This window comes from Carassius carassius, chromosome 11 (assembly GCF_963082965.1).
Source record: "Carassius carassius chromosome 11, fCarCar2.1, whole genome shotgun sequence".
Lineage (NCBI taxonomy): Eukaryota > Metazoa > Chordata > Actinopteri > Cypriniformes > Cyprinidae > Carassius > Carassius carassius.
Genome location: NC_081765.1, coordinates 22,076,156 through 22,100,437, shown reverse-complemented (window position 1 = coordinate 22,100,437; position 24,282 = coordinate 22,076,156). Strand labels below are relative to the sequence as shown.

Genomic DNA, 24,282 nt, shown 5'->3' with positions numbered 1-24,282 from the left:
ACTTAGCAGCTGAACATGGCATAAAAAGCTAATGCATAGGCGTAGACTAGGTACAAGTATTTTATTAACAACTGACATAATGAAAATACCATACATTTTAGTTTATTTAAAAAAAGACAAAGCGGGCTGGATAAGAGCCCTTCACCCATGTAATAACTTAACAAGAGAAAAGACGGTGAATACCACCAGACTCATTTATAGTCTAGTGAAGGGGAAAAATAAAGGAAATTCTTACTGGTTAAGCAGGATTTACAATGGAGATGGAGTGAGATATGTACAAGGAGCTGCTGATGTAATGTTTTGATTGTTACAGCTGAGCTGAATGATGAAATTTGGATCAAACGAAGTATTAGTGAGTGGAAAAGTAACATGTCAAATGACTAAAGTTGTACGCCTCTGCTGACTGGATGCTAGAGGCACAAGATGCAGCTCAGGCGTCACTCTCCTCAGCAGTGGCACTCTGGACTTCCTCTTCCAGGATGGGCACAATGAGGTTGTCCTTAGACATGAGGTTGTACTTCATCACGAAACGAGTGAAGCGGTGACACAAGAAAGTCTCATTCTGTGGGAAAGAGATGATCTTTTGATAAAATGTCTATTTGAGGAAACTGTCTTAAGATGCCTCCTACTGACCACAGCAGGAAATGCTGTGTGAACAAACAGTAGTTGCTTCGTCATGGCCAGTCATTATCAAGCTTAGCATTCACTTTCAATTAAGTAAGGACTCCAAAAACTCTGTGAGCTGCTTTCAAAGAAATGAACCTCTTAAAAATCTCATTAGTGGTCCACTTGAAACATTCTTAATGGGTAGCAATTCCTGATAGGCAGTGCAGTAGGTTTTGAAGCAAAGCCAATACTCCGGATTATGAAATGTGCTTATGAATTACATAAATGATCTTTCTTACCTCATACTTGTCAAAAATCTGGCGGTGGTGAAAGTAAGCATGGGAGAAAATCCTATAGATGCGACGGCAAACCGAGCCCAGTTTGGCCACAGATGATTCTTTAATGCTGACGCTATATGGAAAGCAGTGAGAGGATCAATGGTTACATAAAACATCAACAGCTTGTTAGAAAATCCTAGAAATGAACATAGTGATGCAGGAGTGCTCAAATCTGCTCAAGGAGATCTATCCTCCTTTAGTTTAGATCAAACCTTTTAGAGCATAGTAGGATCTAAACTGCAAACAGACATCTCTAGGAGAAGCATTAAACACACCTGCTTTAACGGATTAGATGTTCAATAACTCACCGGCTGGGAAAATACTTGTTGCTGTTGAGAAGACACGCAGCTCCATCGAGAGTGTGCCTTGTGTAGTCAATGGCAGGGCACTTTGAGCCACCATAAACAAACAAATCATCATAAGACACGATCATCCATATTTGAGCTTCTCTAATTCAGTCTGTTAAGAAATGAATAAGGGCTGCAACAAAAAAAAGTTTGGTCTAAATTAAACACAGAGGACACTCACCTCTTTGGGGGTTTTATGGGCAGCACACAGAAAGATCCACTGCTCAGTGGCAGTCATCTGGGTACACGTGTCAGGATGACACTCGATCTGTGGAGCACAGACATCACACATTGTATTGTCTTCATGAATAGAGAACTGTAAAGACTTGCACCAAATAAAACAACCTGGTATTTGACAAGGAGACATGCGTTACTTTTAAATGAATAGTGCTGTACAAACTACTTGAGTTATTTGTGATGTAATACTATAAAAAAGATAATTACCTGCAGTTTAACTGCTAAGCCATTCAGCTCCAAACAGAACTGTCTAGATGTATATATAAAACATAATATTTACAATTTACACAATTCAGTAACTCCCAATACACAGCAACAAAGAGCATCTGATAAACATTTTGCAGACCCACTTTATATTAAGTGTCTTAAACTACTATGTCCTAACATTTAAATAAGTAATTTGATACAATGTCATCACTGGGTCCATACATGTTTTTTATGTTGCATGTATATTTAAAAACCATACCCCTTAACATACCTATAAACCTAACCATGCCCCAAAACTGAAACTCAGCTCAACAGCAGCAAAAGCATCTTGTAATACAACTTTAACATGAAGTACTACATAGACACCTAGTATAAAGCAGGATCTATTTTGTCATCAAAGACTATAGGCTACACATTATTTCAACACTAGATGATGTTAAGGATGAAATTAAGGATCCGAGTTGACGTTCAGACTAATACTATACCTGAGATGTTCATATTTCCACACCCCCTCATCTTGTCCCTCTGGAGGCTCCATGATCTTCTCTATGTTGGAACAATCTGAGCGAATGTTCTGCTGAATATACTGAAAAGGGAAAAAAACAACTATCAATAAAACAGGTAAACACAATGACTTCAAAATGTATTCATCTTCAGCAAATAACTTCAGTACTCTGTCACTTTTTTTGGAGCTTGAGAGCCCATGACCACTGTCTGGAAAACAGCACCTCTCAAAAATCTCCTTTTGTGATTCATCGAAGTAAGAAAAGCTCTCACCTGCTGCACTGCCAGCGTGCTGTCCATCTCTTCAAAAGACTCATCAGACCAGTTATAGAAGTCCTAATGGATAAAACGAGTTAACAACACTGGAATATTCACTACTGTTTAACTACTGTTAAGCAATTACTGCTGACAGTAGGTTTGATACATATATCCTTCTAAGCTTCTGGACAATTTAACATTTTCTACGTTGTAAGCATAGATTGTATAATTTTTAGGTTAATTTCTTGACGTATTAATGATTGAAAACAGCAGTGTAAAATAGCTGAAAGCTGCATGACTCGAATATAAAATAGTATATTCAATTAATTGTGTTTTAATGTAATCATTGAGTGTATTTGAGCATCAGCAGTGAAGTTCATCCCAGTAACTTTACTTTCAGACGGCTGCTAGCTTACTTCAGCTCGCCAACTCTATTATTAAAACCTGCCATTTCGGACACGTCCTGCCTCACAGTTCACTACATATAAAAGTATGTTCAAAATGGAAAATAAATCCTATTATGACCAATGACACTGAACAGGATATTCAGCTAAAACCCTGGATTTGGAAACCATTAGTTTTCTCGGCTAACTGCTAGCTTAGCTCTTTAGCATATCTGCGGTTTCCGCTCGCAGGAGAACAAATCTTTTTAATTTTATTTTATGTAATTTGCCATTAGAATATACTCTACGAAAATATTTGAGTGTTGAGAACGCTTTGAAGTGTTATTGGCTGTTCATTTTACCTTCGCCTTAGTGCCTGGTCTATTCCTCCTCAGAACAGCTGTGCCCTCCGCCATGACCATCTCGACAGATTTAGTTTGATTGACAGTGCGCCCCCACTGGACGAGAAGCGCTACTACAGGAGGAGCTCAGATACAGGACCAAATACTGGACAACAAATGAAGTGACATGTAACATGTATTAAAACAATTGTATTACTGTATTTAAATTGCTTTAACTGACCTGGGGCCTATTACATTAACAGCCATTATGTTAATACTTAATAGCCAGGTGATAATCATTCTCACTTTTATTCTCAAATTTAAATCAAAGATTTTAAGCAACTAAATAACAAATAAATAAATGTTATGACCAGTATTTAAAAAAAATAATAATTACTGTAATAAGCTGTTTAAGCAGTTGGCCCCTGACCTGTGTGGAAACTCCTAGGTGGCATCTCATATGCCTTTCACTCCTTCCATAAGCACTATATAGTATATATATATATTGCAGGGATTATTAGCCATGAGGTTTATTTTTTAAAAGACTCAAGGACCTTCTAGTACAAACACAAAGCCTTTGGTCCGTTCATATTTATTTCTATTCCTACTTGCAAGTTATCAGACAGTCAGAGTGTCACTTTAGCTACGGTTCGGAAAGCACATATAATCCTAAATGACCCAGATCCCCCACTCCGTCTCTATTTTATTCCATTTCCTTCTGACTGAAGGTATAGATTGCAGATATGCAGGAACACTAACTAGAGTAAGCTTTGTTCCTATAGCTATAAGTGCTTTAAACACATAGGAAATCAGCCACATCATCTTACGCTCTTGCATTTGTTGTGTGATTCTTGTACCCACTGTGAAACTTAATTTCCTCTCTGAAGACAAATAAATGATCTATTCTATGCATTTTTTTTTTAAATTAATGATAATAACAGTACACAAAAATTCCTAGAGTGCACTCTATTCGTTTGTTTCTTACATATATTCATTAAGAATACTGTAGATGTGTACCTATTGATTGATGAATACAAATGTCATGGCAGTTGAAAAACACTTTTATTATATAATTGTGATTAAAAAGGTCTAGGAGTCTGGTTTCTTTCAGAAGGCACTGTACAATTATATTTATTTTATTTGTACCTTCTGATCACATCCTGCAGCACATATTCATAATTCAATGGAAATTATTCAGGGAAGAAAAAGTTATTTACGTTAATTATTATTATTTATTATTACTTTATAATCACAATAAAAAAAAATACAAAAATCTATCTGACTTCATTATAAACTTCTAGAATGCTAGAATTAAAGAACACAATTCATACTTGACCAAACACTTAAACGAACCATTCATGAATCTGGAATTTAATGTAATTGCAATTAATTTTGTGTGTATCCTACACACAATATTTAGACTAGAGAGTCCACTTTCATGTTTCAGCATTCACATGTTCAGTTCCAAACTGTGCCATGAAGAAGCAAGATGAAACATCAACAACACTTTATTTTAAACAAAACTTGATCATACTTATTTACAATCGAATGACAGAAAAAAAAAAAAAAACGTGGAACAACCATTCTCTATGAACTCCAGATTGACAGATTGTTGAACAAGCAGACTTTATTCTACATATTTGCCAAGAATATCTCCATCCCGGAACAGGAAATAGTCCTACAAAAGAAAATTTAAATATAAGAATGGTCATTATAAAATCAAGTCACTATTATACAAATTAGAAAAATGTTATTTGGTTACATGTTACATATATATGTACACACACAAAAATATATCCATAAAATAGGTTTAAAAGTTGTGAGTTATGAAAATGATTTGATGCAATACCTTTACAATGTGTGTTCCATTTTTCATTCGCGTTAAATTTAATATGGTGACTAACCTAAGGTCTATTTTAAAATGCCAAGAGCTTTAAAAAGGGTTAAATAATGTATAAACATTAATTTATAGTAAGTAGTACATAATGAAGAAGTAAAGACAAATCTAATCATGGCAAAATGTTCAAACCTTATCTTCAAGAATAACTTTAGTTCCTCCATACTCCGGCAGCAGAACTTTATCCCCAACTTTGACACAGACAGGTGTTACTTTCCCATCCTAAAAAACAAAAGCATTTAAACTCTGAATTACAGCCTCGATCTCACACACTGTAATGAAATACTTATATTAGATCATAAAATATAAGTTAAAAAAGCCACCTTGTTGGTGGATCCAGGACCCACTGCTACCACTGTAGCCTGCAGCACTTTGGCTTGAGACTTCTCTGGAATCATGATACCTCCTTTAGTCACAGTCTCTGCAGCTAACCGCTCCACCAACACACGGTCGAACATGGGAAGAAATTTCCGGAAAGCCTGCTTTGGGGGAAAGGCATGTTTAGTACAGTGTAGAAATAGTCAGTGAATGTTTGGCAACACTACAAAGCAGCATTCCACAAATGTACCACTAGGGGGTATTAGACACTAGCAAACAGAAAATTACTATTATTTTTTTTTCTCTTCAGTTTTTGCTAAATTGTCAATCTAAGATCAAAGGTGTTCAAATAATATTAATCAAGAACTATTTTGGAAACATTTTATTAAAAAAAGAGCAGGCCTCTTAGTAATGCTTTCCTAAAATGCACTACTATACGCTCTTGACTTCAGCTGAATTCTTAAGAGCTCTGGTTTACCTTCTACACCGATAACAATTTTAGGTTACTATATTAGATGCATACTTTAAACAGATACCTAGGAGAAGAAACGCTCTGATCGTCACGGTTCACAAAGTTTCAAAGACAAAAGCAGCTGCTTATCCAAGAACAGATGAGTGTGTGTGTGTGTGTGTTTGTGAGACCTTGAGTGAAGGTCATGTGTGAGGGATAGTAGATGTTGAGGGTTCATGTGGGGGAGAAGAGAAGTTCAGAGGTTTTGTAAATGTTTACTATCCTGCTGAAGGACAAGCAGCGTGATAAACTTCAAGGCTGAATGGTTAGGAATGTAGAAGATTCTAGAATGAATCAGTTTTGCATTTAGTCTGGCCTCAATATGTTTAAAGGAAATGTATAATGTATGTCACAAATGTATTTCGTTATTGTCTGGTAGCCAATAAAGTATAAGCATTCTTCATTAATATACTATGGTCATTAAAAAAAAGGGTTAACAGACAAATTAACTGTCAACCTTTCTTAAGATAATGTCATCTCGAAGCCTAAATTTTAATTTAAAACAAAAGAATCACAGTTACTGTACATCACAATAGACATGTATTCTCCTCCTTTCAAAATGACCCGGAAGTTCATATCTTGCTGAAACGCTATTGGTTGTACTGATCTTGGAGCCTAGCAGAGTGACAACTTGAAGTTATGATAATGGAAATATGTTGAGTTTTCATATGCAAGATGTTACTGATACCTGCAATACAAATACTTTCTACACATGAACAGAAATGATCATTTCTACAGACTTGACATATAAAATAAAATTGTATTTGTTGTAAAATAAACATACCACATTTTTAAACAACACTTTTAAACCATAACGTTACTCGTCTATAAACCAACGAACTGGTAAGATTTAATGAAAGCAAACCGAGTTCCATGTGAACTCACCAATCCTGCTCACAGCAAACCAGACATTTTAAACCTTTCTCATAAACATTACGTGTAATAAGTAACAAACTTGGCATCGCATCATTTTGTTATTAACTCAGAGCACGAAAACATTCCTAACCGTGACCTTGCAGCAGTAATAGATGGACGCTAATAAAACATTGCGCTATCTCAGTCACACAAGTCAAATAATCACAGAAACAACTAACTCAGATGGTGCAGCTATATATGTTAACATACAAGTCTTACCATTTCTGATCTTTATGAAAAGCGCGTCCGGTAGATCAGCACTAGACAGTCACACTGGACCACTTCACTCCTGCGATCCACGTGAAGAAGAAATGTCTGGAAGAGCACTGCGCATGCGCCAAGAGGTAACGCTTAATCGACCCGTCCCGCGATCGAGAATATTCCTTGGTCGCATAAAACGTTACATTAATACATTTGAATGTTTTTACCATGTTTCAAAGGCACTGTTAGTTTGGAAACCAAGTGTTTTATACGCTTGACATAGCACTTAACAACTGTAATATTTGTAATGTTTATTTATGGGTTTCAGTACAGAGAACAATAACAAGTGATTCAAACGTAAAATATGGCGACAAAGAATGCAAAATTAAAGTTGATTACAAATAACAAAAGAAAAGTAGTAAAAAGCTACATAAATAGGTACCTAAATTATAAAATAATAATACTAACTCACTCTAAATACGAAAAAAATATTATACAACATGAATACACATATATTGACTCAATCAATATGTTAGACTTTTAACAAAATAAAATGTCAAACGCAATAATTTTCCTTGTTGCACAATTTTGACCTCTGACGTCTTTTTTTCTCCAATAGAATCTGCGAAAATTCTCGAACTTGACGCCCCGTAACTAGCATAACAACAATTCAGTGGGTTTATTTTAATGTACTTTAGTTATATGCTCCTTCGGTATGAACGAAATATGGTGAATGACTATTGAAAAAAAATAAAAATCAAAGTATCTATGTATTTAAGAGCATAATGCGTATCTATTGTTTGCTAGTGTTGAGTTATTCAGATGCCAGGGTGGAGGGAGGTTACCCGGATGAAGAACACATGTGAGTTCAGTCTGCAGCAACTCAAGGCGGACTCTTCTTATATCACTCACAGTCTGCTGAACTCACGGACACGCGCATCCTTTCGTTCATCTCCTGATCACTCTACAGTAAGTCAGTCAACTCGTTCACCTCATTTATAAAAGCCAATAAACAAACTATACTGCATAACGCTATTTACTGGCCTGGTAATATACAGATTAATGAGATCCAAGAGGCAGATATGGGACGCTACCTCATTTCGTAATGCTAGAACTATCAGTTGGTTTTGTGGAGTTGTAAGTTTTGTATGTTTATTGTGTAATTAGCTCTTATTTGATCCTGTCGTATTGTAGAACTATACTTTTATGGCAGATTCTGATGGTGCTCTTCAGAGTAACTGGCACGAGAGCAACAAATATATTATGCACATCACATGCATTACTTGGTGATTATATATCTACTGCCTTGACTACTGCTTTATTAGCAAAATGATCAAGTTCAGTCTTAAGTGAAATGTGGTGATTATAGCTTGCATGCTGACGTTAACTAAAACAGATTCTGTGAAATTGAGGCCTAAGAATTTTCCCCGTTATGTATGAAATATTTAATCGGTGTCAAGGCTACAAAGGTTAGTTTTGCTAAAACTAAAGGAAAATCCCGGGAACTTTGTAACTTGAAGGCACTGAGATGAAATGAGGTCTCTGTCGTGACGCGGAGTGATTTTGACCTTGTGACGCCCTGAACACACGTGGAGTGGATGAGAGACCCACTACAGGCTTTGAATGACGCGTGTACTTACATCAACATTTCAGATTCTTGTAATTATTACCTGCTTTTATCATTGCTTTTTAAAACTTTTTTCCACTTTATAGTTGATAATCTAGTTTTCGAAACATTGCAGTAACTGTCCAGGCCTATTGCTCATTGTTTAGCTGTGCATTTATTGAATGAGCACTATGCGATGTCCGAACTGATTACACTATATTTTATATATTGCACTGTATTTTATGTAAAATCATTTTCTATGTCTTAAATTAATTTCAAGTCAATTTTTAAATCATTTTCAAGTTCTTAAATTGCTTGTTTTATTTTTGTGATTATTTTTCTAAATGACTTTTTTTTTTTACTTTTTGAATTACCATTGTGTACGAAATGTGCTATATAAATAAACTTGCCTTGCCTTGAATGTTAATGCATCAAACAAAGGTTAACTAATGAGGTCTTATTGTAAAGTGATACCTATTGGTCTTTATAGTTCTTTTGCACTTTAATGTGTAAAACATCAAACTTTTATATATTTTTTGTATTGCTTTATTGTTTTAAATGTTTAGTTATTTTTGTTATAAAAAAAAAAGTTATTTAACGTGTTATACTGTATTATGACCATTAAAAAATTGGTCGGCAAATTTCATTACCGTGATAATACCGTATACCATGATAAAAGCATTATCAATTAACAGCAACAGGAAAATTTGATACCGGCATATCCCATATATATAATAAAAAATAATTATTCTTAACGCTTTAGTAAATCACAAATAACTGGATAAAGGGCCCTTGAAAACTGTGTTCTAAATGATTTGAGTGTTTCTGAAAACCATCTTTATTATATTTTTTCTGATGAAGTAGAACTTAACACTTATATCATGAATAATCTTTTTTTAATATAATGCTTCTACACTTTTTCTCATAGAAATGCTGCGTTTACCTAGTGTGATGAAACAGATGAGGCCAGTGTGCAGGTCGCTGGCCCCACACCTGACCCGTGCGTATGCCAAGGAAGTCAAGTTTGGAGCAGATGCCCGGGCCATGATGCTCCAGGGCGTTGACCTGCTGGCTGATGCTGTGGCCGTCACCATGGGACCAAAGGTATGCCGAGTTCAATGACTGTTCAGTTGCCTGGAGAACAGCTAATACGTTACTCCTCTTAAAGTCACATTTGAAATCATTAATGGCAGAAACGACTAGATTTGCCTCTCTCCCTCAGGGTCGCAACGTTATCATTGAGCAGAGCTGGGGCAGCCCCAAAGTCACCAAAGATGGTGTCACAGTTGCCAAAAGTATCGACCTGAAGGATCGGTATAAGAACATTGGGGCGAAGCTGGTACAGGATGTGGCCAACAATACTAACGAGGAGGCTGGAGACGGCACAACAGCTGCCACAGTCTTGGCCCGTGCTATTGCCAAAGAGGGATTTGACACCATCAGCAAAGGAGCCAACCCTGTGGAGATCCGTAGAGGAGTCATGCTGGCGGTGGAAGAAGTCATCAATGAACTCAAGAAACTCTCCAAGCCGGTCACAACACCAGAGGAAATTGCCCAGGTAAGAAGTGCCCTATAAAACGAGCACTAAATGTTTTTTTTTTTCTCCTAACTTTTTGCTTCTGTCAATCTTTCTTTGGTATAGGTGGCCACTATTTCTGCCAATGGAGACACTGAAGTTGGTACCATCATCTCCAATGCTATGAAGAAAGTGGGCCGCAAGGGTGTTATTACAGTGAAGGTAGGCTGCTACAGTAGAAGTAGTGTTTAGTACAGGTGGAATGATGGTGTGATCCTTAAAATACTTGACACTTGGGCTGTAATTCTTGTTTAAAGGATGGTAAAACCCTACATGATGAGCTTGAGATCATTGAGGGCATGAAGTTCGACCGTGGCTACATTTCTCCTTACTTCATCAACACAGCTAAAGGTGTGTGTTTTGTATTAGAAGGTCATGTGCTTATACCAGTTTCAATACTGGAATGACTACCAAATATATTCTCTGTTTGCAGGTCAGAAGTGTGAGTTCCAGGATGCTTTTTTGCTTCTGAGTGAGAAGAAGATCTCCAGTGTACAGAGCATCGTGCCAGCACTAGAAATGGCCAACCAGCATCGTAAGCCTCTGGTCATCATTGCTGAAGATGTGGACGGAGAGGCACTCAGCACTCTGGTCCTCAACAGGTTTGTCTCTAAAAACACCTTAGCTCAAGAAATGCTTGGAATGGATAAATATGAAATAGAATAAGGTTTTATTACATTTACTATTAACTCATTTTCTTAAGGGATGGTCCTTTTGAGTTATAGGAGTAGTTGGTTATTTAAAGATTCTGGGTTCAAGGTCATTTCTTAAACTCACCAACAGGTTGAAGGTTGGACTTCAGGTCGTTGCAGTCAAGGCTCCAGGATTCGGTGACAACAGGAAAAACCAGCTCCAGGATATGGCCATTTCCACTGGAGGCACGGTATGTGCCTAGGCTTTTGTCTTCATCTGAATTCATTACATGAATTAATAGCTCACTTAAAATATCTCATTTATGTAGTGCTTTATCATCTCATGTGGCAGTTGCCATTGCTTATAATAGCCTCAAAGTCTGTTAACAAACCTGATCTGTGTGTTTTCAGGTGTTCGGTGATGAGGCTATGAGTCTGGCCATTGAGGACATCCAGACTCATGACTTTGGCAGAGTCGGAGAGGTCATCGTGACAAAGGATGACACAATGCTCCTCAAAGGCCGCGGTGATCCAGCAGCCATTGAAAAGCGTGTGAATGAGATCACTGAACAGCTGGAGAGCACAAACAGTGACTACGAGAAGGAGAAACTCAACGAGCGTCTGGCCAAGCTCTCTGATGGAGTGGCTGTGATTAAGGTATCCAAGCAGAAAACGTGTTGCATCTTTTATTAGTATACTGTATACTTCATCATTATCAAAAATGATCATTCTGCTTATTAGGTTGGAGGAACAAGTGACGTTGAAGTGAATGAGAAGAAAGACCGTGTCACTGATGCGCTGAACGCCACTCGAGCCGCTGTGGAGGAGGGAATCGTTCTTGGAGGAGGATGTGCCCTGCTGCGCTGCATCCCAGCCCTGGACAACATCAAGCCAGCCAATAATGATCAAAAGATCGGTAAAGACTGAAGTGTACAGTTGTGGCCAAAAGTTTTGAGAATTACATAAATATTGGAAATTGGAAAAGTTGCTGCTTAAGTTTTTATAATAGCAATTTGCATATACTCCAGAATGTTATGAAGAGTGATCAGATGAATTGCATAGTCCTTCTTTGCCATGAAAATTAACTTAATCCCAAAAAAACCTTTCCACTGCATTTCATTGCTGTCATTAAAGGACCTGCTGAGATCATTTGAGTAATCGTCTTGTTAACTCAGGTGAGAATGTTGACAAGCACAAGGCTGGAGATCATTATGTCAGGCTGATTGGGTTAGAATGGCAGACTTGACATGTTAAAAGGAGGGTGATGCTTGAAATCATTGTTCTTCCATTGTTAACCATGGTGACCTGCAAAGAAACGCATGCAGCCATCATTGCGTTGCATAAAAATGGCTTCACAGGCAAGGATATTGTGGCTACTAAGATTGCACCTAAATCAACAATTTATAGGATCATCAAGAACTTCAAGGAAAAAGGTTCAATTCTTGTAAAGAAGGCTTCAGGGCGTCCAAGAAAGTCCAGCAGGCGTCAGGATCGTCTCCTAAAGAGGATTCAGCTGCGGGATCGGAGTGCCACCAGTGCAGAGCTTGCTCAGGAATGGCAGCAGGCAGGTGTGAGCGCATCTGCACGCACAGTGAGGCCAAGACTTTTGGAAGATGGCCTGGTGTCAAGAAGGGCAGCAAAGAAGCCACTTCTCTCAAAAAACATCAGGGACAGATTGATCTTCTGCAGAAAGTATAGTGAATGGACTGCTGAGGACTGGGGCAAAGTCATATTCTCCGATGAAGCCCCTTTCCGATTGTTTGGGGCATCTGGAAAAAGGCTTGTCCGGAGAAGAAAAGGTGAGCGCCACCATCAGTCCTGTGTCATGCCAACAGTAAAGCATCCTGACACCATTCATGTGTGGGGTTGCTTCTCATCCAAGGGAGTGGGCTCACTCACAATTCTGCCCAAAAACACAGCCATGAATAAGGAATGGTACCAAAACACCCTCCAACAGAAACTTCTTTCAACAATCCAACAACAGTTTGGTGAAGAACAATGCATTTTCCAGCACGACGTGCCATAAGGCAAAAGTGAGAACTAAGTGGCTCGGGGACCAGAATGTTGAAATTTTGGGTCCATGGCCTGGAAACTCCCCAGATCTTAATCCCATTGACAACTTGGTCAATCCTCAAGAGGCGGGTGGACAAACAAAAACCCACTAATTCTGACAAACTCCAAGAAGTGATTATGAAAGAATGGGTAGCTATCAGTCAGGATTTGTCCCAGAAGTTGATTGAGAGCATGCCCAGTCGAATTGCAGAGGTCCTGAAAAAGAAGGGCCAACACTGCAAATACTGACTCTTTGCATAAATGTCATGAAATTGTTGATAAAAGCCTTTGAAACGTATGAAGTGCTTGTAATTATATTTCAGTACATCACAGAAACAACTGAAGCAAAGATCTAAAAGCAGTTTAGCAGCAAACTTTTTGAAAACTAATATTTATGTAATTCTCAAAACTTTTGGCCAAGACTGTAGATCTCTTCCTCCCAGATGACCTGTAAGAACTAATCCTGTTAACTTCTCAAAACTGACTTTTTTTTGGGCGCTTAAAGGTATCGACATTATTCGCAGTGCGCTTCGTATTCCTGCAATGACCATTGCCAAGAATGCAGGAGTTGACGGCTCTCTGGTGGTGGAGAAGATCTTGCAGAGTGCTCCAGAGATTGGATATGATGCTATGAATGGAGAATATGTAAACATGGTTGAAAAAGGCATTATTGACCCCACGAAGGTGTGTATGTGATTCACAAACTTAGGTTATTGGTTTAAATCAGTAATAATGATGAATGAAAAATTATAGAGGTTTCTGTTAATTAATATCTGACATGTACAATATATTATCACCATATTGGTTGACATTATATCACACTACTGTTCAAATGTTTGGAGTCAGTCTGATGCTAGAAGTGTCTTATGTTTACCAAGGCTGCATTTATTACCCTTTTTTTTCTTTTGTATATCAAAAACACAGTAAAATCAATATTAGCTGTATCTCGTTTTGAAGGCTGCGTCCTCCAGAGCGTTGCATTTGTCGTGTGCATCATTGAGGCTGCCTTCTTTAAGAAAAACCTTGTTACATTTCAAAGAAAGAAGTTACAGTCTTTTACACCTCGATTAGAATAAGTGTCAGTTTTATTATTACTGCTTCACTGAGGTATGCTGCTGACAAATGTGTCCTATGGAGGATGCAGCTATTGTAAAAAATGATTAACATTTAAAGTAATGGTCTTATTTAATTGTTTAAATTAACTCTGATAGCGGTGCAAAATTTTCAGCAGTCTTTCTCACATGATCCTTCAGAAATCACTCTAATATACAATTTAGAGCATTTTGTATCATTTATAAACGTTCTAATGTCACTTTTGATCAGTTTAATGGCTTCTTGCTTAAAAGCGTTAATTGCTTTAAAACAAAATCTTACTGACCTCAAACTTTATATATTTTTATATTTCAGTGTGATGCCCAGTAGATGAAAATGTAATTATTTTGTGGCATTTAAATTGTTCTTAGTTTACGATTACTTTAAACAAATAGTGTTGAATTTGAAATCTTTTTTGCCATTTATCAGTTATTGGCTGTAAAATTAAAATTGACTTCTCCGTATCAGCCAGAATTGTAATGTTGATGCATCCCTATCAAAAACATAATGCTCCTTATGTTGAGGGAGATTATTATCTTTGTCTCCTCCTGCAGGTCGTGAGGACTGCATTGCTAGATGCTGCAGGTGTTGCATCTCTGCTGGCTACTGCTGAAGCTGTAGTCACTGAGATACCAAAGGAGGAGAAGGACATGCCAGCTGGAGGAATGGGCGGAATGGGAGGCATGGGAGGTATGGGTGGCATGGGATTCTAAACTGATCTGCACTGACTTTAGTGAAAGGGTTAAGGGCAGGGGACATGATTTGCCCCTCCGTTTTGACTTTGAAAACCCTTCCGAAATTGAGTGAAGGTGGTCTGATCTTGGAGCTAAAGAAATGGACCTTACAGTCTCCCATCCTTCTATCACTATGTCCAATATCATCTCTCTACTCATGGCTGAAGATGTCACCCTACTGCTATAAAGACAAGCTCTTGATAATGTGACCAGAGAGAGTCTGTCTGCCTGTTCTGTAACATTGTGTTCACCAACATCTAATGGGAAAGTGCATTTAACATTGCAGATTATCTTGCTGTTGTATTTTATGAATGTCATTGTGCGTGGCATTGTAGTTTTGAAAAAGCCAGACGTTCAGGTTCAAGCTTGTCTTCATAAGCAAGGAAGTAGTAAGAACTTTTGACCAGTTGTATCTAAAAAAATAATAATAATTGCACTTCCACGATCAGTAATTTTTTTTTTTTTGGTACACTGTTCATTGTTTCATATACAAATAAACCCCTCATTTGAGGATTACTCAAATGTGACGAAAAACTGTGATGAAGCATGTACTTGTTTTGCCTTCAATTGTTACATGAATTTTTCTCAGTGACTAGAACTACATTGCTATAAGCGTAAAGAAGTGTGTGATAACATTTGTGTTCCAGGTTTCATTTCTTAAAGGGATGGTTCTCCTAAAAATAAAAACCTGTCATTTACTCACCCTCATGTTTTTCTAAACCTCTGTTTTTTTTTCTTCTTCTGTGGAACACTATATTATATTTTGAAAGTCAAAGAGGTCCAAAAGGTTTTTTTTTTTTTTTTTTTTTTCCTCTCAAATTATCATATTGTGTGATGACAAGATTTAAAAACTGGTGAACTGTCACTTTAAAACCTGGAGGTTGAACATCTTTTGGTCAAGACTAGAGTTTGGTAACTTGGTAAGAAAGCTGAGTGGAAGGATAGTTTTTACAACAGTACAAGTGTATGCCCAATGAAATATCGAATACAATTAGTGTGACATTATTCTAAAGATCTTTTTTTTTTTTTTTTTTGAGTAGTATAGAATAGTGTTTAATGCTGTTTGTTAAGAGAATTGCTCATCTGTTTTTTAAAGTTACATTCTCTATGAATGTGCAACAATCATTTGACAGTTTTGTATAATTCATTAATTCTGTATTTTTTATTTAATGAAATTCAGTGTCCACAAAGAAATGAGTCTCGTCCCATTAATGTCTTAGCCAATCAGTGGCTTTCTTTTCAGGAAAACCTTATATACTAAAGAATATTTGTATAAATCAACTTAAAACAGTGACAAATTATTGTAGTGATAGCCTGACTATGACTAAAGACATTTATCATGGTCACATCTTATTTATTCGACATAAAATGGCACTTTCAACTAAGGCCGAGCCTCAATTCCTGAGAATTGATTGGATTGTGAAGTGACTACTCCTCTTGAAACATCAGCAGTCTTGGTTACGTCTGAAAAGGCTATCATCTTAGAAGTTAAGTGAGTTACATTTGTTTCTTTATAATACACCGATACAACCAAGAACAGAGTATTGTCATGTTGACAATTAATCACTTAATACATGTCTGCTGTTTTGGAATAACAATACTTATAATATTAATTTAGTATTTATATATTTCTTCAAGTTGTATGCGGTGAGTAGTATGCATGTTTTGTGCAATAATAGAAATTCAGAAATTCTGTAACAATGCAAAATAAATATTTCTGGTAACTGTTCAGCAATCACTTCTTTCAAATGTTAAATGCTTCAGTATGACATTTACACCACTGCATAATTAATAGAAATTTGACACTTTTATAATAAAAATAGTAGGCAGCATACTGTATAGAGCCATTACTGTCACTGGCCACTAGGGGTCAGAACAGAGGTTACTTTGAAGCCATCTAATATTATCCCTCACATGATCACCCTATTTTAAGTGTGGAAACTAGACAGAACCAGATGTTGATAAACACACACACACACACAAGGCTAGGTTTTACATATAAAAATAGTTTATAAACCATGCAGGCAGGATATAGATTCACCCACAACACACTAATTAAAACACTTCAATTAAAACAAACAAACAAAAAGAAGAGACCCCCCCCCCCCCCCCCCCAAAAAAAAAAAAAAAAAATCAATTTGTTTGTTGTAGCTCAATTGTACACTAAAGTTTAGTCTGTGGTCTTATATTGAATATGTACACGTGGTTAACCCATAACCAAAATAAATACAGGATACTCGCATACATGTTTTTAAGATAATCACAAATAATATGTAACCTTCTCTGTAAAAGGCAGTAAGCACTAGGAAGCGAGCAGGATAAGGATTGGAATCTTTAAAGGTCTGTGTCGACATATACCTCACTACAATCAGAAGAGAGGTCTGGAAAAGGTTCGCTACGTTCCACTCCGTTTCCCAGAGTTTGGGCCCTTTTAGAAGCAGTGGATATCGTAGATGGGTGAGCAGTCTGTTAAAAACAACATACAAATATATTGCACACCTCTAGGAGAGAATCTGGACACTTTAAATCATCTGAGGAGTGAAATGGAGATCCACTGCCAGAACTAAACTGCGCAAAATGGTGAAAGGGACATGCTTTTTCAACCTCTCTGCATTTATTTTTCAAGCCCTTTTTTGTGCTGGTATGCAAGAACACCACAGACCTGAGTCCAGTGTGTAGCCTTGATACCCTGATAGCACTTCGTGCATTTGTGCTGCAGCAACAGTCAGTCTCCTGCACGTGACACATGCACTCAAGCAGAGTCTCCTCGTCCCTTTCTTGAAATCACCTAAAAGCTTTTTAATAAATACATCGCTCACCTGTCATATAAACGGTGTAACAGGACAATCTTTCCATAATGCACTTCTCAAAATAATGTCCTTTCGAAGAAACCCATGACCTTTGTCTATTGTGCCATTCATGGAGCCGTTATGTTTTTTTGCAGCTGTTTTAAAAGGCATCTCAAGGTCCTGATGTTAAAAATACGGCTCAAAGTGTCATACTGATAATGGGTTTTAAAAAAAGTTAACATGGAGGTAGTGGAGCAGGGCTCAGTGGGCACAATCAAGCCCTCCATGATAAGATCCAGCAACGTATGTTTTTTAGCATAAAAAAATATTAAATCAACTGGTTTGTTTGGACCAGGCACTGACGATATTTAGGCACACAGAGCCCCGATCTCTCAACTGTCTTTGTAATACTCTAAATGTATGTTTTGAATAAAACCCCCAGTTCCCTGAACAACAACCCCTCCCTCATCCATCTGAAGCTGCGGAATGAACTATGTGTGGTGGACCTCATGGAACATCAGTTCGCGTGGGATCTGTGTCTCCGGACCGTACATCTTGGACGCCCGCCGCTCAAAGGCCGACACCATCTGCTTCACGACCTCGTCGAAGAAAACAGTGGCCAACTGAGAATGCAGGAGCGAGCGGAACTCAAAGGAAATCTAGGAACACACAGAAGCAGGGAATTAACTTTTGGCAGAGGTTTGCAGAAAAACTGATTCACAGATGGTCTTAATTGGACATTTATAAACCTAGGCTTCCATAAGTAAAACCCATAAACCTTTCAAGACAGACCTAACATAAGCTCTGAGGTTGTTACAGAGGTTGCTTGTGTGAAAGTCAGTGTGATGACTTATAAACAGTCAAACTCAGAGGCTATGAAACTGATTGGTGGATCTTGTTTCAGCATTGCAGCAGTTACCATAAAATCTTCCAAGCAGTGTGTTTTTTGTAATGTAGCATAATCAAGACGCAAAACTCTTACGGATTCATTTACAGTTTTAGTATTCATTTACAGTACAGTATGAGTAATGCTTAGTACTGGGATAAGCAGATCTTTCATTTCCTCATAATAAAGCCCCATTACATATTCTTTTGGAAAAGGAGTTTTAAATAATTTCTGCTTTGAATCAAATGTTGTAATTCATATATGTTATGGTTCATCTTAAAGCTGGTTCCAGATTTTAAAATCTTTACTTTTCTGGAAAAATAAGAGAAAGAACTACCTCTTTAAGTATGAGCACCAGAATTAGTCTTGGCTAGCACTCTTAAAGGGATCGCTCACCCAAAATTGAAAATTACCCCATGATTTTGTCACCCTCAAGCCATCTTAGGTGTATATAACTTTCTTCTCTCAGACAAATACAACCAGTCATATTAAAAATGTCCTAGCTCTTCCATGCTTTATAATGGCAGTGAATGGTGGTCAAGATTTTGAAGCTCATCCATCCATCATAAAAGGCCCTCCACATGGCTTCGGTGGTTAATAAAGACCTTCTGAAGTGAATCGATGTATTTGTCTATGAAAAATATCCATACAATTTTAAACAGTAATCCTCTATAGCTTCCGCTTACTGCTGTACACATGTTCAAGATAGTGGCGTTCCAGCTGATGACATATAATGCAAGCATAGCGTAATTTTTATTTTTGGGTGAAATATCCCTTTAAAAATACTTAATATTAAAGGTGAAATATACACTGCAGTCCAGCTTCACCCGAAGATGATAAACCACATTGTGCTTGTAATACTCACAGCAAAGTCAAGGGTGCATGTACGGGGGTAGCCAGGAAGACCGGGGCTGAAGCGCCACACCGTCTCCAGGTGATTGAAAAGTTTTCCATCAGAGCAAGATGCCTTAAGATACAATTAAAACAATGCTGTTGAAAACAACTTTCAGCTCATACACTAGATTAACATTATTAACAGTATTATAAAGTATCGATCTGCCATCAGTCAAACTAATTGATGTATATACCTTGACCAAATGAGGGCGAACTGTAGTAACGAGGGAGGTGTAGTTCTCTACCACAGGAGGAAAGCCCACACTCAGCTTGGCCTTGCAAAATCCAGAGCGGCGGAATATAACATCCGAGCGCTTGCACCAGGGCACGAACAGTAGGTAGTCTTCTACTTTGGCCACAACCTCATACATTTCTTGCATCGAGTACCTGTGTGCCACAGAAAAGAAATTTAGCCAAGATAATAAAATAATGCTCTGTGTGCAAATTACATTAACAACAAATGGTTTCATTTTTGTAATGGGAGTAGACTTCTTAGGGGGTAGGATCTTTCTATGCTGGCACATAGTCATTTAGCAGACAATGTAACTCAAAGTGACTTACGGTATACTGAATACATTGGAGTAGTCCAGGGTTAAGTGCTCAAGGGCACGATAGTGACAGCTCATTCATTTTCTGATTACCAACCCTAAGCTAAAGTTATTACACCACAGACTCTGCAGTTATAGTCTGAAGAGTGCAATGACCTTTTTTTTATTATTATTAATTTAACTTTGGTGTCATGGCAGCTTTAAATAGATCACTTTAAAGGTGTGACTCAAAAACTAAAGGTTGTTGTTTAAGTTGAGAATAGATTTAGTGCTGCCACTGAAAAGTTTGTGATGGTCGATTCAGACAACCAATCAGATATCACAGTGCTCTATATCAGTGTGGGATTGACTCACTGCTGAACGTCACTACACAATGGAATCAAGACAGAAGAAAGGTCAAACACTGTTTGTTTACAGACAGAGTCCAACCGAGGTAAACTTGGACATATCTTAAGTTTCAAGGTCTAATTTTGGAGCATTTTAAGAGCTTCAAGTTAAAGATAAGGGATAAGATAACATTTTTTCATAGAAAAGACTGAAGTCCCTCACGGTCTGCTTATTAGCCACGATCCATCAAATATGATCTTTTCACAAATGTCTTGACCACGAAGGTGCTCAGTTCTGTTCCTGGATATGCAAGTAGTCATTCAGTACACACATTTATCAAAAGCTACTGATGGTACATTTATTGCAAGGACTTTCTTCTGAAGTTATGTAGGATTCAATGCCTTCAACAAGAGTACAGTAGGGACGGGGCTCACTCTTTATAACCTTCTGGTTACCAACAGGAAACAGATCCATACTTCATAGAACATACTTCATTGATGATAGACAAGTTCATCAAATTCAATATGTACACATGCATGCACTGTATTAGCGTTAGAGCTAAATTCTGTAGGACAGCTGATCTGAAAGTGAGCCCTCTGCTCTAAAATTTCAGGCTTCAGAAGTGGTAAGTAACTTGTAATGATGTGTGTAACCACTACAGTTCCATACTCCAATAGTAACAATTTATTTATTTATTAATATTTTATTTGTGAACTTATGTTCAGCTATTCTTTTTAATAGTTAACTATTAACTATTCTTGAAATTTTCGGATCATCAGTCATCAAAGCTCTGTAAATATTGGTCACAGACTTTTTTTGTTTGGTTTGATTGAATTGAACTAAAGTTTGTTTCCACCTTTGGTGCGGATCTTTTTGGCAGGTGTGAATACAGCAATCGCACGTGGGTGCGGACCACATGACCACACTGAGACCCAGCTGAAGAAGTGGTCTTGGTCCGCTTCCAAACAAACTCTAGTATGGTTGAATGGATGAACCAATGAATGTGTGACCTTAAGCACACATCTGATTTTGTTTACAGTTTCTGCTTGCAAAAAGGGCAGTGTGAAAGCGAACCTCACCCAAAAACAAAAAACAACAAAAAAAAAACCATTGTATTTGGTCCGTACCAAAGCAAGTGAACTAGCGGACTTTCCTGGTGTGAATACACCCTAAGTGTGTGAGTTGTTTAGTTTGTCAACAAAGCCACAACGACACCAGCAAGTAAAACTTTTTCGCCTCCCCTGAGCCCATTGTGAACACATCGTGCACCATATCCAACTTAGTTGGAAACCTACCCAATAATACGTCTTTCAGAGTACTCCTTTCTCTTGTTGAAGGACTCTGAGAGGTTGAAGAAGTTCCTGGCTGGAGCCACCAAAGCACGACCTGACACAGCCCTGAAGAGGGGCGGCACCCGGGTCATCAGAATTCCACATGAAGACAGATATCTGTTGACAAAACAGGGTGAAAGCATGTCATTCAGCAGCTGCATAGATACTGTACAAGACTTTGTGTACTTGTAATGATTAGTGCAATGATTTAGACCCTGTTAGCTTGTTGGATGTCTTAAGATAGCAGATGTCTCCTAGGAGTCAGATAAGAGCAGAGAGAACATATGAGCTACACAGATAGCTGTGTGCAATTAACAAGATTAGGACTCTTAATCAAGACAAAGCTTTTTTTTATCCAGAGGATTAGTGAAATTTACTCTTTGGCCTTAATCTAAAGCCAATAACATGCATTTTCTGCCTAAAAAAAGACTAGACTACTGCAATCGCCCTTTGTGGGCCACACAAAAAAAATGTAGTGCAACCATTCCATTTCATGAAACAACTCTTAAAACAGTTCAGTAGGACTTTTGAACGACCAGTTTGATACAGTCTGATGAATCCTTCGCTGAATAAACACTCACTGAACTGCAAGTTATTATGACTTTTAGCGATGTCTGTCTCAACTTGAATCAAGTTTTGTGTAATTAAGTTTGTGCTAGTGAAACTTAAATCAGTATTTTTTATGACTGGTTGCTCATATGTTATAATAAACTGTAAATTACATTTTAATTTTAAAAAAAAATATGTACTTTTTTTATATATAAAACAATACTATAATGAAACACTATAGTACACACATCCTCTACTAAACTTACAACTGTATTATTGTTAATAAATTATTTTATAATTTCTTATGAGACACATTTTGTTATGTTTGAAAATTTGAGCTGGCTAATAACAGCTGTCAACAACAGCTGAGTTAACAGAAACCTTTCTAAAATGCAAACAAGTATGTGATAAGTATGCGTTGCCTAGATGTAGTACATGTAGTTTACATACAATGCTATATAACCAATTTTATATGCACTAAATGTAGGATTTAAGGGTTTTCTGTATTGTCTTCTTTGTTATGCACTGGCTTATTGAATTTGCAAAGGCTCTGAATGACAAGCTTTTGAAATGCTAAAAATTAGCTCAAAAAAGCCAATTGTGATTCAACGAGCCTTACGAATTAGACCACACAAGCAATCCACAATACAAGCTGCTGTGCATTAGAAAGTGTATTTGTTGAGTCACGGAGTTCATCATTAACTACAAAACTTTACGGAGTAGTGCATTCATACGGCGGGGCCAGGGTTAAAGGAATTATAGAATAGCTATCTCATGGCATGTTCACCTGCTCTCCATTTGTAAAGACACAAATCATAAGGGAAGCGTGATCACGGACCACCACAATCAAATCAAGGGGAGTAGTAAAACCCCATCCCATTAAGATGTGTCGGATCAATCACACACACATATCTGAAAAGCAAGGGGATGAGGCTTTGCTCTATAAATGGCACAATATCTCCTCAATGGAAAGAGTGACAGCCAAATTCATTCAAGTCGGCAAAAGCGCAGCCAAGAGCTGTTAAGCATGGTGTAACTATAGCTACAGTCGACAGTGACGGAACAGACAACACAAGACACTTGACATGGCCTTACGCCAAGCAGTTATAGCATTTGGCTGCCCAGCACTTGGTCGGGGTACACCACGTCCCTAGCCACAGGTGATAAACGTCACAGCTCAGCTTGTGATGTCACACATGCCGCGGCCTCCTCTAAACACATGCCTGCAAAGAATTGCTACTGAAATCTTTAGTACTATGAACACTATACGATTTTTGCACTATATATGTACATGATGGATGCCAAAAATGTTTTTGGCATTATCCTAATAAAAACCATTGCTTAATAAAAGCATCAGATTGTATCTGATCTGCAGGTATCTTAAATAACTAACTAAATAAATCTAAATTAACACCAGCTGTATGCAGCTGGCGACCAGCTTTTCCAAAAAATTTAAAGTCTTACATTTTTGTTATTTCCCCTTAAAAACATTTAGTTGCATCTGAGTTTAAAGCAACATAAGATAAATAAGTCTGAATAAACGCCAGCTGAAAAAAAGGTTATTCCAAAAATAAAAAAAAGCCCTTAAACTATACACCTGGTCAATTACATAATATCTTAACCTTGCCACTGAAGTCACTTTTTATCTGGAAACCATTCATGTGACTCCCTCCCACCCACTCCTAAAGTTAGTTTATCTTGTCTTTTTTCACACGTTTATTTGACCTCGTCATAAGTATTAATACACCGTTGGACAATATATAAAGGCTTTATTGACACAAAGTTGTCAAGTTGGTCTTAAATTCACTCCACTTGTGAGACCGAAACTAACCGTCCAACTGACGTAAGCAGCTCGCGAGTTACTTCACTAATCGGTTCGATCTTCACATAAGTGCACATACACAGTGCGAAACATTAAACCGTCGTTAATTACCTCACTCCATTCCTGCCCGGTGTTTCTCGACTGGTTGTGGACGGTAAGTTTCTAATACACTCAGCTACCGCTCTTCTCAAACACCGGGACCCTCTCGCCATCTTCACTTCACCTCTTTTTCGCCTCCCCCCGTCGAGAACTCTTTTCCCGTGTCGAAGACCAGCCTTCTCTGAGACCCGCCCTAGAATCTCATTGGCCGAGGGTGCGTTTCTTGGCCTCTGATTGGTTCAGTGTTCCATCCGTCGCATAGTGAGCCTACTGACGTAAGTG

The 24,282-nt window shown here is 37.7% G+C and overlaps 3 protein-coding genes across 6 annotated transcripts; 1 reads left to right on the top strand and 2 right to left on the bottom strand.

The window, feature by feature from the left end:
* Nucleotides 1-46: 46 nt before the first annotated feature.
* Nucleotides 47-7,249, bottom strand: LOC132153025 (MOB-like protein phocein). 4 transcript variants are annotated; one of them, XM_059562137.1, is made up of 9 exons: nucleotides 7,082-7,248; nucleotides 5,442-5,600; nucleotides 2,513-2,575; nucleotides 2,221-2,321; nucleotides 1,736-1,778; nucleotides 1,473-1,559; nucleotides 1,253-1,332; nucleotides 906-1,017; nucleotides 47-562 (listed from the first exon to the last, which is right to left on the bottom strand). In XM_059562137.1, the coding sequence occupies exons 1-9, from the start codon at nucleotides 7,082-7,084 to the stop codon at nucleotides 431-433; spliced, it is 780 nt and encodes a 259-aa protein (XP_059418120.1). In that variant the 5' UTR covers nucleotides 7,085-7,248; the 3' UTR covers nucleotides 47-430. The 4 variants fall into 4 exon arrangements, with proteins under 4 accessions (XP_059418120.1, XP_059418117.1, XP_059418118.1 ...); XM_059562134.1 differs by lacking the exons at nucleotides 5,442-5,600; nucleotides 7,082-7,248 and adding an exon at nucleotides 3,243-3,392; XM_059562135.1 differs by lacking the exons at nucleotides 47-562; nucleotides 906-1,017; nucleotides 1,253-1,332; ... (2 more) ...; nucleotides 2,221-2,321; nucleotides 2,513-2,575 and adding exons at nucleotides 4,708-4,899; nucleotides 5,251-5,340 and having other exon boundaries at nucleotides 7,082-7,249.
* A 636-nt stretch (nucleotides 7,250-7,885) lies between these two features.
* LOC132153023 (60 kDa heat shock protein, mitochondrial-like) lies at nucleotides 7,886-15,457 on the top strand. Its single transcript, XM_059562132.1, has 11 exons — nucleotides 7,886-8,032; nucleotides 9,598-9,773; nucleotides 9,892-10,227; nucleotides 10,312-10,407; nucleotides 10,503-10,596; nucleotides 10,679-10,847; nucleotides 11,029-11,128; nucleotides 11,289-11,534; nucleotides 11,619-11,793; nucleotides 13,435-13,613; nucleotides 14,576-15,457. Exons 2-11 carry the CDS (start codon nucleotides 9,600-9,602, stop codon nucleotides 14,732-14,734), a joined length of 1,728 nt encoding a protein of 575 aa, XP_059418115.1. The 5' UTR covers nucleotides 7,886-8,032; nucleotides 9,598-9,599; the 3' UTR covers nucleotides 14,735-15,457.
* A 1,284-nt stretch (nucleotides 15,458-16,741) lies between these two features.
* On the bottom strand, nucleotides 16,742-24,171 carry coq10b (coenzyme Q10B). Its single transcript, XM_059562130.1, has 5 exons — nucleotides 24,013-24,171; nucleotides 21,495-21,647; nucleotides 19,519-19,711; nucleotides 19,296-19,397; nucleotides 16,742-18,203 (listed from the first exon to the last, which is right to left on the bottom strand). The coding sequence occupies exons 1-5, from the start codon at nucleotides 24,111-24,113 to the stop codon at nucleotides 18,036-18,038; spliced, it is 717 nt and encodes a 238-aa protein (XP_059418113.1). The 5' UTR covers nucleotides 24,114-24,171; the 3' UTR covers nucleotides 16,742-18,035.
* Nucleotides 24,172-24,282: the final 111 nt, after the last annotated feature.